General features: G+C 36.3%; 3 protein-coding genes across 3 annotated transcripts; 2 read left to right on the forward strand and 1 right to left on the reverse strand.

Annotated features, from left to right (window-relative positions):
• Positions 1-3819: 3819 nt before the first annotated feature.
• LOC110868834 lies at positions 3820-8809 on the reverse strand. The gene is made up of 4 exons (XM_022118108.2): positions 8693-8809; positions 7541-8488; positions 5785-6232; positions 3820-4409 (listed from the first exon to the last, which is right to left on the reverse strand). Exons 2-4 carry the CDS (start codon positions 8421-8423, stop codon positions 4154-4156), a joined length of 1587 nt encoding a protein of 528 aa, XP_021973800.1. The 5' UTR covers positions 8424-8488; positions 8693-8809; the 3' UTR covers positions 3820-4153.
• Positions 8810-11587: 2778 nt separating this feature from the next.
• LOC110936974 (putative vacuolar protein sorting-associated protein 13B) lies at positions 11588-12471 on the forward strand. Its single transcript, XM_022179384.2, has 2 exons — positions 11588-11626; positions 11894-12471. Exon 2 carries the CDS (start codon positions 11902-11904, stop codon positions 12469-12471), a length of 570 nt encoding a protein of 189 aa, XP_022035076.1. The 5' UTR covers positions 11588-11626; positions 11894-11901.
• A 500-nt stretch (positions 12472-12971) lies between these two features.
• LOC110908218 lies at positions 12972-14063 on the forward strand. The gene has a single exon (XM_022153155.1). It carries the CDS (start codon positions 12972-12974, stop codon positions 14061-14063), a length of 1092 nt encoding a protein of 363 aa, XP_022008847.1.
• The last annotated feature ends 527 nt before the right edge of the window (positions 14064-14590 follow it).

Here is a 14590-nt window from a genome sequence, read left to right on the forward strand (position 1 = left end):
TTTAACACATGTTATACATTCCAAAATGTGCAAAACAAACACATGTTGTAAACAAACGAAAAGTTCTTTCCCACGTTATATATCATTATAACAGAGGCTTAACACATGTTATACATGAACACATGTCAGGTTACATCATGGTGTTCTGTTACAGCATGAACCACCAACACATGTTATAAATGAACGAAGACTTCTTTCCCAAAGGATGTGACTTTCATATACATGAATACAAGTCGGGTTACGGTGTTACAATATTAACTTGTATGTTCCAAGATTATACAAGTTAATAGTCTTTTGGAAACCACTAGCTTATACATGACACCATGTTGGGTTAAACCAAGATTATAACAGAGGCTTAACACATGTTATCCCAGGTATACGGTGTTACAATATTAACTTGTATGTTCCATATTAACTTGTACACGTGTTACGATCAGTATATGCACATCATGGTGTTTTGCAAACCACTTTTGATATACATGAATACAAGTCGGGTTATAATGGATGCTTACATGTTATCATATGTATACAAGTGGGGTTACAACAAGATTACGATATTAACTAAGCTCACCTTTAAACTCATCGCCCCCGTCGACTGTTTTCACCCTTGTCACATGTTAATCAATTACATGTTCCAAACATACACATTGTAACACATGTTAGATCAGTATATACACATCATGGTGTTTTGTAAACCACTAGCTTATACATGAATACATGTCAGGTTACAAAAAGGTTATAACAGAGGCTTAACACATGTTATACATTCCAAAATGTGCAAAACATGTTAGAAACGAACGAAAACTTGTTACAGCATGAAAACTTCTTTATGGATCTGTTACAGCATGAATCACTAACACATGTTATAAATGAACGAAAACTTCTTTCCCAAAAGAGTTGACTTATTCAATGTCCCCGCATTAACGTCGCCTACATCCATCCAGCTTGTCAATTGAATAGCTTTATGGATCTGTTTCTGTAAATCAACACACGTTATATATCATTCTAACAGATGCTTAACACATGTTATGGGTCTGTTTCTGTAAATCAAACAACCCAACAAAAAAAACACTTACTGTTCAGATCAAAAGCCAAAACCAGCAACCAAACCAACAAAAAAAAACAATTATTGTTAAGATCAAAATCCCCAAACAAGCAACCAAACCAACAAAAAATCCGGTTCAAAATCCCCAAACAAGCAACCAAACCAACATGTTATGGGTCTGAGTCTTTGAATCAAGCAACCCAACATAAAAACACTTACTGTTCAGATCAAAAACCCAAACAAGCAACCCAAACCAACAAAAAAATCAGCTACTGTTAAGATCAAAAGCCCCTAACAAGCAACCAAACCAACAAAAAAGCCGGTTCAAAATCTCATCCTAAAGTTTTTTTATTTATTCAAGAACACTTACCGGGTCTACAACCGTCCGATGAACACGAAGAAGATCTTCAAACCTTCTTCTCACACACACACTCGTGTGTGTCTATCTAAAACATCAACTTTCTCTCTCTAAAAACATTCATCTTGTCATCGTTCTCTCCCTAAAACAACATACTTCAAACTTCTTCTCTCTCACACACTTGTATGTATGTTCTTGGTGTTATAGATGAACATGATGAAGATTGTTGTTTCTCTCTCTAAAACAAAAAATTCATCTCTCTAAAAACTTTTGTCCTGCCATCATTCTCTCTCTAAAAGATCTGGGATTAGTGTTTGTTGAAATCACTTTTAGATCTTGGATATTTGAATTCTAAAGTGAGATCATCTTTCTTGTTCTTCTTCACGTTTGTGGGGTGTGGGAGGAAAGAGAAGTAGGTAAGAGAAAGAGAAAGAGATGGTGATTTGATGGTTCTGGAAAGTCACTTTCAATAAAGCACAAAAAGTACCTTTTTCACTACCCAAATTGCCCTTTAGTTGTACTAGAAAGTAATATAAGAATTATTTAAAAACTAATATTTACCTAAAAATAGGAGAACCATTGATCTACTTAGATGAAACATAATCAATGGTTGATATTGGGTTTTCATAGTTTTTTAAAAAAGATGGGGTTTTTCATATAGCCCTTCCCTATATATATATATATATATATATATATATATATATTTGGCTTGCAAAATCTACGGTTCTCACCTTTGAAACTGAAGTGTAATCTTGTTTATTTAGAAAATAAAACTGTAATTTTGCTTCTCTACTAATTTGTAATGTTTAACTTTTAGTAGTATTTTAAAAAATAATATACAATTGAGTTAACTGCCATTTTCGTCCCTGTGGTTTGGTCACTTTGGCCATTTCAGTCCATTTTTCAAAAATGCGCCATTTTCCTCCCCGACGTTCTGGAAAGGTGCCATTTCAGTCCAAAAATCATAACCCAGTTAAGTCAGTTAGTAAACAAGGACTGATTATGTAAATTTGTAACATAAAGGACTGATTGTGTAAATTTGTAACACCACCACCACTAGCCCTGCCACCACCACTCCGCTGCCACCACCACCACCACCGCCACCACCGCCACCACAGCCACACCGCCACCACAGCCACACCGCCACCACAGCCACTGCCACCACCACCACCACCGCCGGAACTGGAGCTCCGGTGGTCACCACCGCCGCCATCTATTCCTTGCTGCAGCTTCATCACCTTCTCTTCCAGCTCCTCCGTCTCCTCCATCCTCTTCACTAACTCCGCCGCGTCCGCTGCTGCAGCGTCTGTTACCGCCGCCACCTCCATCATGTCACTCGTTGACATGATATCGTTTAGTTTGTTCTTCTTCTTTGAGACTGACATAAAAATACATGTAGTAATTGATGATATTATCACAATCAAGCTTACGGGGATACCGATTATTATTGCTAATCTCTTGTGATTTCTATTGTATGAGTTTTTAAAATTCATTGTTTGCCCAGCAGGACTGCTGGAGGCGGTGGCAGGAGTGAAAACGACGGCGTTTTAGTGGAAGATTTGCCGAAAAACGGTGTGATGGAGCTGCATTCTGTACGGACAATCTGACCGCAAAGTCCAGCGTTAGGCGAAAACGACGACGTGCTGAATTTAGTTAACGTAGGAGTTACTGGAACTGGACCAGTTAAAGCGTTGAACGATACGTTGAAGATGTTGAGATATGTCTGGTTGAGCGGTGGAATTGAACCGATAAGTCGATTAGAATCGAGACGAAGGTAGGTTAATCTGGATAGATTTGTAATATCAATAGGAATGATGCTGGATAAGATGTTGTGTGAGAGATCTAGTGTTCGTAGACGATGAAGAGAGGCGATTGAAGGCGGAATTACGCTGCTCCGGTGGCGGTGTGGCTGTGGTGGCGGTGGTGGCGGTGGTGGTGGTGGTGGCAGTGGCTGTGGTGGCGGTGTGGCTGTGGTGGCGGTGTGGCTGTGGTGGCGGTGGTGGCGGTGGTGGTGGTGGTGGCAGGGCTAGTGGTGGTGGTGTTACAAATTTACACAATCAGTCCTTTATGTTACAAATTTACACAATCAGTCCTTGTTTACTAACTGACTTAACTGGGTTATGATTTTTGGACTGAAATGGCACCTTTCCAGAACGTCGGGGAGGAAAATGGCGCATTTTTGAAAAATGGACTGAAATGGCCAAAGTGACCAAACCACAGGGACGAAAATGGCAGTTAACTCTATACAATTTTATTCAAGTTTTTTTTTTTCGTTTCAATTTATCAAAAAGTGTGTTGCTTACAATATAAAGTATTTTTCATACCACAAGATACAAAAAAAAAAAACCGTCCTACGAAAAATATGAGTTTTTTTTTTTTTTTTTTTTTTAACTCCAGAGCAAGTTATATAAAAATGTCAAAACTCAAAAGACTCGATTCTCTTTTATTAAATAAAATAATGTACATCAAAACTTTTTTCTGGATCTTTCCCAGAACAATTATCACTAAGCCCAGAGCAACATACAACTTTCACAAAACAAAATACAACTAACACAAACTATTACTCTGAACTTAACCATTCCGTCTCTGGAAACAAAAAAAAAAACTAAGCCTAACAAAAAATTGATTGCCGTAGTAAAACTTATTATTCTCTTTTTTTTTTCTTTCTCATATATCTAAACTCATAATCATGATTAAAAACCTCATCATCGAAGTTGACATTCTCCGGTGAACCGAGTCAGTCGTGGTTGTTACGCTTCATCGGAGTTGACATTCTCGGGTGACCCGAGTGGGAAACAAGTGTCGTCGGCGCCGTTGCTCCATAGAAAATGTGAATAAGTAGCCGTATAAAAAGGGTTATTAGGATCGGCAGAAATGGCTTCCAAAAAGGACTCTTCAGCAGCCCACAAGTCGTTTTTAGCATGCCATAAAAAGCTTGCGTATTTGTTGAATGCTTCAGCGTCTTTTGGCTCTATTTTTGTAGCTTTTTTGAAGTATTCTTCTGCCCTGTTTTTGTCCCATCAAACAAAAGAAAAAAAATAAAATTTGATGCTTTTTGTTGCATAAAAAAAGGTTAATGTCATGAAAAGTAACATATTTGGTGACTGGTGTACATTTAATAAAAGAGAAATTAAAATCATGATTGTTACATGTAAACAAAGAGGCCAAAATATGGTGTCACATTCTAGACGTGTAAAATTGTCGGTATATATAATTATTTTATCATATAAGGTTACAAGATTATTTTATAGAAGGATGGAAAATTAATAACTTTTACGTTAACACACTACTATGCAAATGAGTATCACTGACGACCTTTTACCGATAGACTCTGCCAGAAAATCCAAAAAAGTAAATTTAAAAGTACCCTGCCGATAATAATATACGCTTCACCAAAAAGGATTTGTTTGCCACCAGAGAGGACTAGCCAAACACTAAAGAAGGAGCCGCGTGCTAATAAAATAATCTGGGCTTGTATTACAGACTAACTTTCACCAACAGATACTCGTTGGTGATGATTTTCACTGACAAATTTCTAACAGAATTATCCGTCAATGATACTCATTTGTTTAGTAGTGACAAAACTCTACATGTATCCTCACAAAAAAAAAAAAAAAAAAAAAAACAAAACAAAACCAGCTAGATAGCTTCCTAAGGGTGTCCGGAGTGGGGGCGGTAAACCCACTCGGCACCGAACTCCATCCACCACCATCACTTTTGCCGATCCATTGCTTACCAAAATGTGCACATTTTCGGTGAGGGTTCACCGACTCGGTGAAGGGAGGGAAAGTGGAAGAGAGAGAGTGTGTGGTGGGGTCCATTTATTCTCAACCAATCACACATTTTTCTTTTTTTTAAATAGTTTACCTAAACCCTAAGTGTTTAACCACCGCCATCGTTTTTTAGTATTAGGTAAACAATTGACATGACGCTATGTGATTGGGTGATTTAAGAGTTTACCTATTCCAAGTGTTTAACCACTCCCTATACCCTAATATGTAACGAGTACACTAGTATTCGTTGTTTAACATTGATTTCACAAATAGGCATGTTAAACAATATCAGGACATTAATATTCCAAAACTAAGCTTAGATACTTTTTCACACAAAATATATAGGTACATTTATTTGTATGTTGTTCACTAAAAACAAAACATAAACACAAGTTTTCATAAACTAATATTGAATATTATTATTTCATTTTTTTTTTTTTTGTATATTCATGGTTTTCGAACATGAGTTTAAGCTTTAACAAACACATATTGTTAAATCACTGTTTAATAATTAAGCGTATGATTTCATAAATAAACTAGCTATAAAGTTCATCAACATTTAGTTTTATATCTTCTCAAACAAATTCAAACTAGAAGTATGAATGTACCTTGTATGATCATGATAAAAGAGGTAGAGAAACTGAGCATAATTAGCAAGAAGAAGCGGGTTATCGGGTTCTTCTAACAACCCCATTTGGTAAACAAGCTCCGTTTTCAAATACACACCAGTGTCTACTTCTTCTTCCATTTTCACATTCACCGGCGACACGAATCTTCGCATTGTTTCACTGTCCAAACCCGCAACTTTGCTCACTTCTCGCATCTTCTCAGCTTCCGCCTCAATCGACTTCCATAAAACCAATTCCTCCGCCTCACCAGAAACCAACTCCTCACTTGTACTCGTTGGATTTAAAGTCGACGATGAAGGTCCATCAGGAACGATCGTTTGATGTTCATTTTGCTGATCAAACCTCCCGTCGCCATCTGTGCCACTAGTCGCTGGCCGGAATTTCCCGCCACCGCCGTTGATTCCGCCTATTGAAGTTGTTTTGCCACCTGGATTAACAAAATAATTTGATATAAGTTGATAGAATATATTAGTTAGGATTTATTGTAACATCTTTACCAAGATAATAATTTATTTACGGGGTAGAGGTAAGGTTGTCTACATCTTATTCTTCTCAGACCCTACCTTAACTTTGCTATTGGTGGGATTTACTGAGTATGATGATGCTGAAGTTGATTTTCTAACTTGAGTCTCTTGTATCCTATATATAGTTGATTAATAATATAAAATAACTTAGGGGTTGTTTGTTTAGCTCTTAATGGTTTAGACCTCTTACTGGTTCAGCACTTAATAGTTCAGACCTTTTACTGGTTCAGCACTTGATGGTTCTGAATGATTCAGATGTTTGCCTCTGAATGATAAGTATTATACTGAGTCTGAATGGTTAAAATTTCTTAGCTGAATTGGTCAGACATTTGCATCTGAATGGTTAAACATTATACTGGTTCTTAAGCCCTTGTGTAATGGGGCGCTTTGGCCAAGCATGGCGCCCAAAAAACGCCCGGAACACCACCCCCTAGGCGCCATGTTTCAGAATTTTGGGGGAGGCGCGAATATGTTCGCGGCGTGAGGGAGGAGTGAGGGAGGAAGGTTATTAAGCTTGGACCAATCAAAAAAAGGTTAATGTTTTTATAATTATTTAATAAAAACGAAAATTAATAATTAGGTATTGATGGGTAGGGGCTTTATGACTACGGGCTTAAATGCATAACGCCCCATAACGCCCACCCGCACACATGGCGCGCCACATGTCGCATAACGCCCCTAAAAGGGCTTTATGACTACACATGGCCTAATGGTTTAGATTTCTTACTGTTTTAACACTTAACCATTCAGAAGTTGTCAAACATATCCTTAGTGGGCTTTTGTTATTATTTAGGTTTCTCACCAGGATTAACTAAAATAGGTTAGTTGAAGATAGAACAAATAAGTTATGCTTCATTGTAATATGTTTACCATAGTTAAAAAAATATGATTTGACTAAGTTTCTTTTCATAATTATGCTTATTGTATCATATATTATATAGTCGATTAATAATACAAAACACCTTAGTCGTTTACATTATTTAATAGTTTTTTTTCTGGTTTAACAAAATAGGTCTGTTGATGATAGAATAAATAAGTTAGGCTTTGTTGACCATAACTTATTTTTTCTATCATCAATAGTCCTATTTTGATGATATTATTTAATTAGCTTTTGCAATTTTTCAGAACCTGTATTATGTTGAGAACAAGAATAACATAAAATATTTAACGTTAGTGAGGTGGACAGTTATGTAACCGCCTAGTTTTCTCACCTGGAGTAACCGAATAGGTCTTGACAGTCGACGAATCAAACTCACTATTCGTCTGATCCGCAACAGTGGAAACTGTCTCCACTGTCGCGGAAGGCAGCGATCCTACAACTCCAACTTGATTCGACATCGAGTAAACGCTATAATTCGCCAAAAGGATCATAACACACACCATCAAATTCGGCGTATGCGAAAAAACCTGCTGGAACAACCAAACGAAAGACGCATTCATCTCTTTCTGAACTCTCATCAAAATCTCTTGTAAATCTTCAACAAACAAAACTTCCCTCATTTGCAAAGTATAACTCTGAAGCTCCCGAATTATAAACACCATCGACGAAAACGCTTTCTTCATTGAACAATAAGCGAATTCACCCGCTTCTCTAAACCCTTCTTCCCATTGTTTCTTCTTTTGTATAATTCGCAGCGAAAACGGCAAATCCACACTGTTCGCCTTTCGTTCGATACTCGCCGGAATCATATCCCCAAACCATTTACTAACTCCGCCAGAGAGCTGACCAGAATCCGGTTTTTTGGTGACGTCATCATCGGAATCGGTGACGTCATCATCGGATAATTGGAATCTAACGGTGAAGTCGTGAATATCCGGCGAGAATTTGAATTCCTCACCGGAGTAATGTGAATCGAAGGTTGCGCTTACGATCCGTTTTATTGAAGATTTTTGTGGTTTTGATGATATGAAGGTTTCGCATGAGCGAGATCTGTTGAGTTTGGCGCCAAACGATGATGATGATGACGACGGGTGAACGTAGCGGCAGACTAATGAGAAGTCTGTTAAACTACGTCGTTTTGAAGATGACGGTGAGTGTGAAATTGAAGGTTGTGACCAATTTAAACAACACCCAGTCGCCACCTTCACTCCCATATTATTATTAATATTATATAAGAGAGAAAGAAAGCTTGAATGTATGTTTGCTTCTAGACCCAAATCTGCAACAACAACAACAGATTTAGAGCAAAATTTGAAACAAAGTCGAAGAAATAAAGTCAATAATGAAATGCAAATTGACATGAAGAAATTATTATTGCACATACAGAAACAGAGTTTTAGGCATTAAAAACGGATCAACAAGCATAAACGAATGGAGATTGAATATGAAAATAACGGGTCAACAAGAAGCAAGAATTACTGACCTTTGAAAGATTAATTTCTGCAACACCGGAAGTTATGGCGGTTTTCCGGCTATGGTGCCGATGGTCAACTGAACAACAAAAGGAAGACGTGTGAGGTGAGATATATACACGCCCTGAAGGAAAGTTCCAACATATATATCGATCAATAACATGAGAAAAGTTTTTTTTTTTTTTTTTAACTTTTTTATTCCTTTTATATTCTTTTTATAAAGTGAATAAAACCACTATCAATAAAAAAAGTTTTATTTTTACTTTTTCTTTCTTTTTTGTATGTTATTAATTTTTGAGAAAAAATAAATTGTAGCTCCTTGTATACGTACATTCAGCTCGTAAATGATTAGATGTATAGGGTTAAGTTACTCTACAAATGAGTCTTAACATACAAAATACTCATGATGTAAGAAGATGAGAGATTTAAAAAAAAAATTGTTTTCCCATCTTATTAAGCACATATTTTTGTCCTAGGATCCAAAAAAAATCATGATTTTATACTAGTATAGTAATTATGTAATTTTGTAGAAACTATAGAGTAATTATAATTACCCTACAATAATTGTTGTACTACCGTAAAATAAAGAACTTTTTTTCTTTACATTTTGCAATTAAACATCATTTTAAGCAGTAAGAAAAAAAGATTAGAAAAGATTCTTTTACTTTTTACACGTTAAAGGTATTTTATATATTAAAACTCATTTTTATTTGGTCTTTACACTACTGCATATATATTTTAATATTAATAACTCAAATAAGCTATATATATTTTTTCACGCGATAGATATATCTTTTGTTTTATGTATAGATTTGTAATACTATACTGTTAATGTTAATTCAAAGAGAGGAATAAGAAATTAATTGATTAAACGTAATTTTCTGGACTTTTAAGGCGAAAAGACAATTTTACCCTCACGTGCATTGCACATAACTAGATTTGACAAAAAAAATCTAACTGGATTAGGGCTAAAGGACAAAACGTGTATGATTTTAAAACATAAAGTACAAAACTCATCAATTTTAAACATAAAGGACAGCGCCTGAAACTGAGTATAAAGATAAAGGACAATCCTTGAAATTCACTCAAGAAATAAATTGGTTGATTGTAATTTTCTCGATTTCTAAATTTTTAGTTGTTAACTTCAAAGTTTGAAAATGGACCGTATGTACGTGGAATGTATGTGACCGTATATTGAAAATGGATCTGAGAGTTGTCATTTAGTGGCATAGTGGTATTTTTAAGGACCTGTTTAGCAATAAGATGAAAACAGAGGGGGTTAAGTGTTAATAATGTTTTCAACTTGCAGAAAGGTTGGGCCCGCATTATGGGCTTGACGTAAGGTAGGACGACGGGTGTGATGTCACTGGTTTCGTTGAAAGCTGAGTTCACGAGAATCAGGATCTACGGTTTCTGTATCACTCATATTGTGCCACGTGTCATGGGTGGCTCGTTAGCTTTCTGCCTTTCTTTTCCTCCAACAAAAACGTGAAACTTCACCAACTTATTTTACATTTATTTTCCATAACAAAAAGTCCCAAAAAGAAAAAAAAACGAGTCAGTTTTCAACAATGTGGGGATGGGTGGAACCAGAGTGTTCGCCATCAAAATTATTAAAGATTTTTCTTTTATAAAATCCGAGCTTTTTATGAAAAAATAAATATTATTTTGACTTAACTCCTTAACTAAACTATATCTAACGGAACAAATGTTGTAAGTATTTGGAAGGATGCGAAAGAGAGATTGGTTGGGAGGACATGCCGAGGAGAGAGGGAGTGAAAACTTTGCCTCCATGGGGTGAGGTCGGGCGGAGAATGTGAGAAAGGAAGATAGAAGATGTGCCCGTCAAGTTTCTGATGTGGAGGAGAGATGTGGCTCAACCAACTTTCTTTGCGATGAGGATTAAGACATGACGTTTATAAAACAATTATCATTGATGCTTTTAATTGTCAAGATCGAGAGAGATCGTAGTCGTTATGTGGTAGTTTTTATTTATGACGCTTACCCTAACATATCGGATGTGTCTAGCAAAGTGGTGTTACACAACGTTCTCAACCTATAACATGAAGAGATCATGACTTGTCAAGACACTAGATGGAAAAAGGGTGGGATACATGATCAAATTGTGTGGCTTGAAATCCCCAAACACTCGGTGGCCAAACGTTATCAACTTTTCAAAGGAGCGAGAAAACAACTGCTATCACACCGTAGATTAATACAATATAACGTATCGTATAAATGTGTGGGGCATACCCCAAGTTTGTTGTTTCTTTACAAGTCAAACCAACTATCATCCATTTCTATTGTACCTTTGCAACTTGTTTACATTAAGTTTATTGTTCTCGTTCATACCATACTGTCTTCCAGTGGCGCAGGATATGAGGGGCCGGGGAGGGCGCCCGGCCCCCTGAACTTTTTACGAAGTAGTGTTACGTATCTATTTTTCGTATAGAAATTTTTAGGTTTATAATGTATTCACCCCCCCGGTTTAAAAAAAGATTAGGTATATATTTTTTTGGACCCCCTGGTTTAATTTTTTTTTTTTTTGGTATAAACGTTTTCGACCCCTCCTGTTTTATAAAAAAATATTTATATAGCCCATTAGGCATTAGTAAAACCTGTTGCTGACTTGCTGCTAACCGGTCAAAAAAAAAAACCCAAAAAAAACCATTATAAGTTATAACTTAGCCCATTAATTAAAAGCCCAAAGAAAACCCATTATAACTTGAATAACCCATTAGTTAAACACTTAAATCTGTTGCTGCTGCTAACCGGTCACAAAAAAAAAAAAAAAAAAAAAAAAAAAAAAAAAAAAAAAAAAAACTGCTTTTGCTTGCTGCTAACTGGAGAGTGGAGACGAGGACTCGAGGAGAACAGAAGAAAAAAACGCAGGTGCGGCTGTGGGCTGTCTTCTTCGTTCGACTAATCGACTTCGAGGAGACGAGGTATGTGTTTTTTTTTATCTTTAGGTTTAAATTAGGGCTTAATTTATGTGATTTAGGTTTAAATTAGGGATGAAATTGGACCGATTTTTTACCATAAACTTGTTGAAATTAGGGATTTATGGGTGAAATTAGGCTGTAACCATGCTAGATATTAGAAAAAGAAAATGCCTTGTTGATGGTTAATTAGGCTGTAACAGACTAACAGGCTATAACTTGTTGAAATAAATTAGGGATTTAACTTGTGTTGTTGACTTGGTTTCTTGTTAGATTACGCTATGGGGAAAAACAAAATCATAACTTCTTTTTTTAAAAGAAAGAATGAAGAACAAGTTGATGGAAACAATGAGATTAAACGGCAAAAAGCTTCAACAAACGAACCAGTTAATGAAGCGAATATTGAACCGGTTAATGAAGCGAATAATGAACCGGTTAATGAAGCGAATAATGAAACGGTTAATGAAGCGAATAATGAACCGAATAATGAACCGGTTAATGAAGCGAATCAAAACATTCCTCAAAATCCGATTAACATTAATGAAGTGGATGTTAGTAGTCTAGAAAGAGATCCCGCTAAGCGACTTGAAATGTGGAAATATCCGGTTAATATAAGGGAGCAAGTAAGACTAGCTTATATGTCATTAGGAGTGTATCAAATAAAGCTTGAATGGTATAAGCCGAGAGGTCCAAAGAACAATCTTCGTAGATTTAGATATGCTTGGTTTGACATGTTCCCTAATTGGTTAGAGTATTCTCCAACGAAACACAAGGCTTATTGTTTCCTTTGTTATTTATATAACGATAAACCGAATGAGAGCCACGGTCATAGTGCGTTTACTACTGAATGATTTGACAATTGGAAAAAAGCTAATGATGGGGATAAATGTCCATTGTTGAAGCACATTCAATCTTCAACTCATAAAAAAGCTTTTCTATTATATACGAACTTGTTGAATAAGAAAGCACACATTGAAACTTTCATAGAAACGCAAAGTGAAGAGACAATTAGGAAGAACTGGTTAAGATTAAAAACCACAATTGATGTAGTTCGTTGGTTGACATACCAAGCTTGTGCCTTAAGAGGACATGATGAATCTTCCACTTCTAGGAATCAAGGTAACTTTCGTGAATTGCTAAAACTTTTAGCCTATTATAATGATGATGTTGCAAAGGTTTACTAAAATACTCTTATGGTTATTAAATTATATTTTTCTTTTTTGCTCACAGGTTACAACTTGCCTTGGTTTGTGTCTCAAGGGATGTGACTCCAGTACATCAATTCTTCTCAAACTTAGTTTTCATAATTAATGTGGTGTGTGCTTCAAGTAAGCGTCATGATGAGTTACAAATGGCGAAGGTAGATGAGATTAAAAAGTTATTAGAATTGGGTGAAATCAAATCGGGAAAAGGACAAAATCAGGTTGGGACATTACGAAGGGCTGGTGATGCACGTTGGGGTCCTCATTTTAAATCTATTTGTAGTTTGGTTAACATGTTTGATGTCACCCGTGCTGTTCTTAAGGGAATAATTGAAGATACGTCTCATGCTACTGGTTCTCAACGTGGAGATGCTAATATAGCTTACAGTTACTTGCAATCATTTGAATTTGTGCTTGTTCTTCACTTGATGAAAGAAGTAATGAGTAAAACGGAAACACTTAGTCAAGCATTACAAAAGAAATCCCAAGACATCCTTAATGCAATGGAGTTAGTTTCTGCAACAAAGGTTAGTCTAACTAATTTTAGAAACACTGGATGGGATTCTTTACTTGAAAAGGTTCAGTTTTTTTGTGAAAGGCATGACATAGATATGCCTGATATGAGTTCTCCATATACTTCTACTCGGTATCGGCCTCGTAAAAAAGATCTTCATGTTACATTTGAACATTATTACCGGGTAGATTTGTTTACAGAGACATTGGACAAACAACTACATGAGCTGAATAGTAGATTCAATGAGCAAGCGACAGAGTTGTTATCTCTTAGTGCGTCTTTATGTTCAAAAAAGATTAATATTGATCAGATTGTTCTTCTGGTTGAGAAGTATTATCCTAACGATTTTACAGAGAAAGAAAGGAATCTATTACGTGGTCAATTGGATAATTTTCAAGTTGAAAGAAAAAATAATCCCAAGCTAAGTGAGGTATCAACTCTTTCTGATTTTTGCAAAACTCTTGTGCAATGTCAGAAAAATAACACGTACAAATTGGTTGAAAAAGTGTGTCGGCTAATCTTGACGCTTCCAGTTTCGACTGCAACAACGGAAAGAGGATTTTCAGCGATGAAAATATTTAAGACTCGACTTCGCAATAAGATGTCAGATCAGTATCTAGCAAACAGTATGGTGATTTACATAGAAAAGGAGATTGCTGAGAGCTTTGATTCGGAGTCCATAATTGACGAATTCAAAAATCTTAAAGGAAGACGCGCAGAACTATAATTCTTCATCCAGGAGAACCGGCCACCGGGTACCCACCTTCCTCTTCTTTTTAATGTTTTCGTGTCTTTGTTCAATTGTTTGTTAAACAATGTTTACGTTTTAATGTTTGAGAACGTATTTTATTTGATATTAATATTTGACCCGATCCGACCCGAATCGAATCACCGACATCCGACCCAAACATAGAATTTTTTTTAGGTCCGGTACCTTTCGCCCCCCCGAACATTTTTTTCAAGCTTCGCTACTGCTGTCTTCTGATAGAGCGATGTCATCTAAAATTTGTTAGGAGGAATGTTATAGGTGTGGGAGATTGCCACAGATGTTTAGGGACGTGCGGGAACACCAATCCACCTACATAACTACCGAACAAAAGATATTTCGTCGTTTGCTTCTCCTCGATCTAACTCTGAATCATTTCTCTCTTTTCATGTCATTTGACTTATACCTAGATGAAAGGGTTGTTTAAAGATGGATGCCATGTCTTATAAGGATGCTAATGGAAAGTCTCATGTGATGCGATATCAATG

This window comes from Helianthus annuus, chromosome 1 (genome assembly GCF_002127325.2).
Source record: "Helianthus annuus cultivar XRQ/B chromosome 1, HanXRQr2.0-SUNRISE, whole genome shotgun sequence".
NCBI lineage: Eukaryota > Viridiplantae > Streptophyta > Magnoliopsida > Asterales > Asteraceae > Helianthus > Helianthus annuus.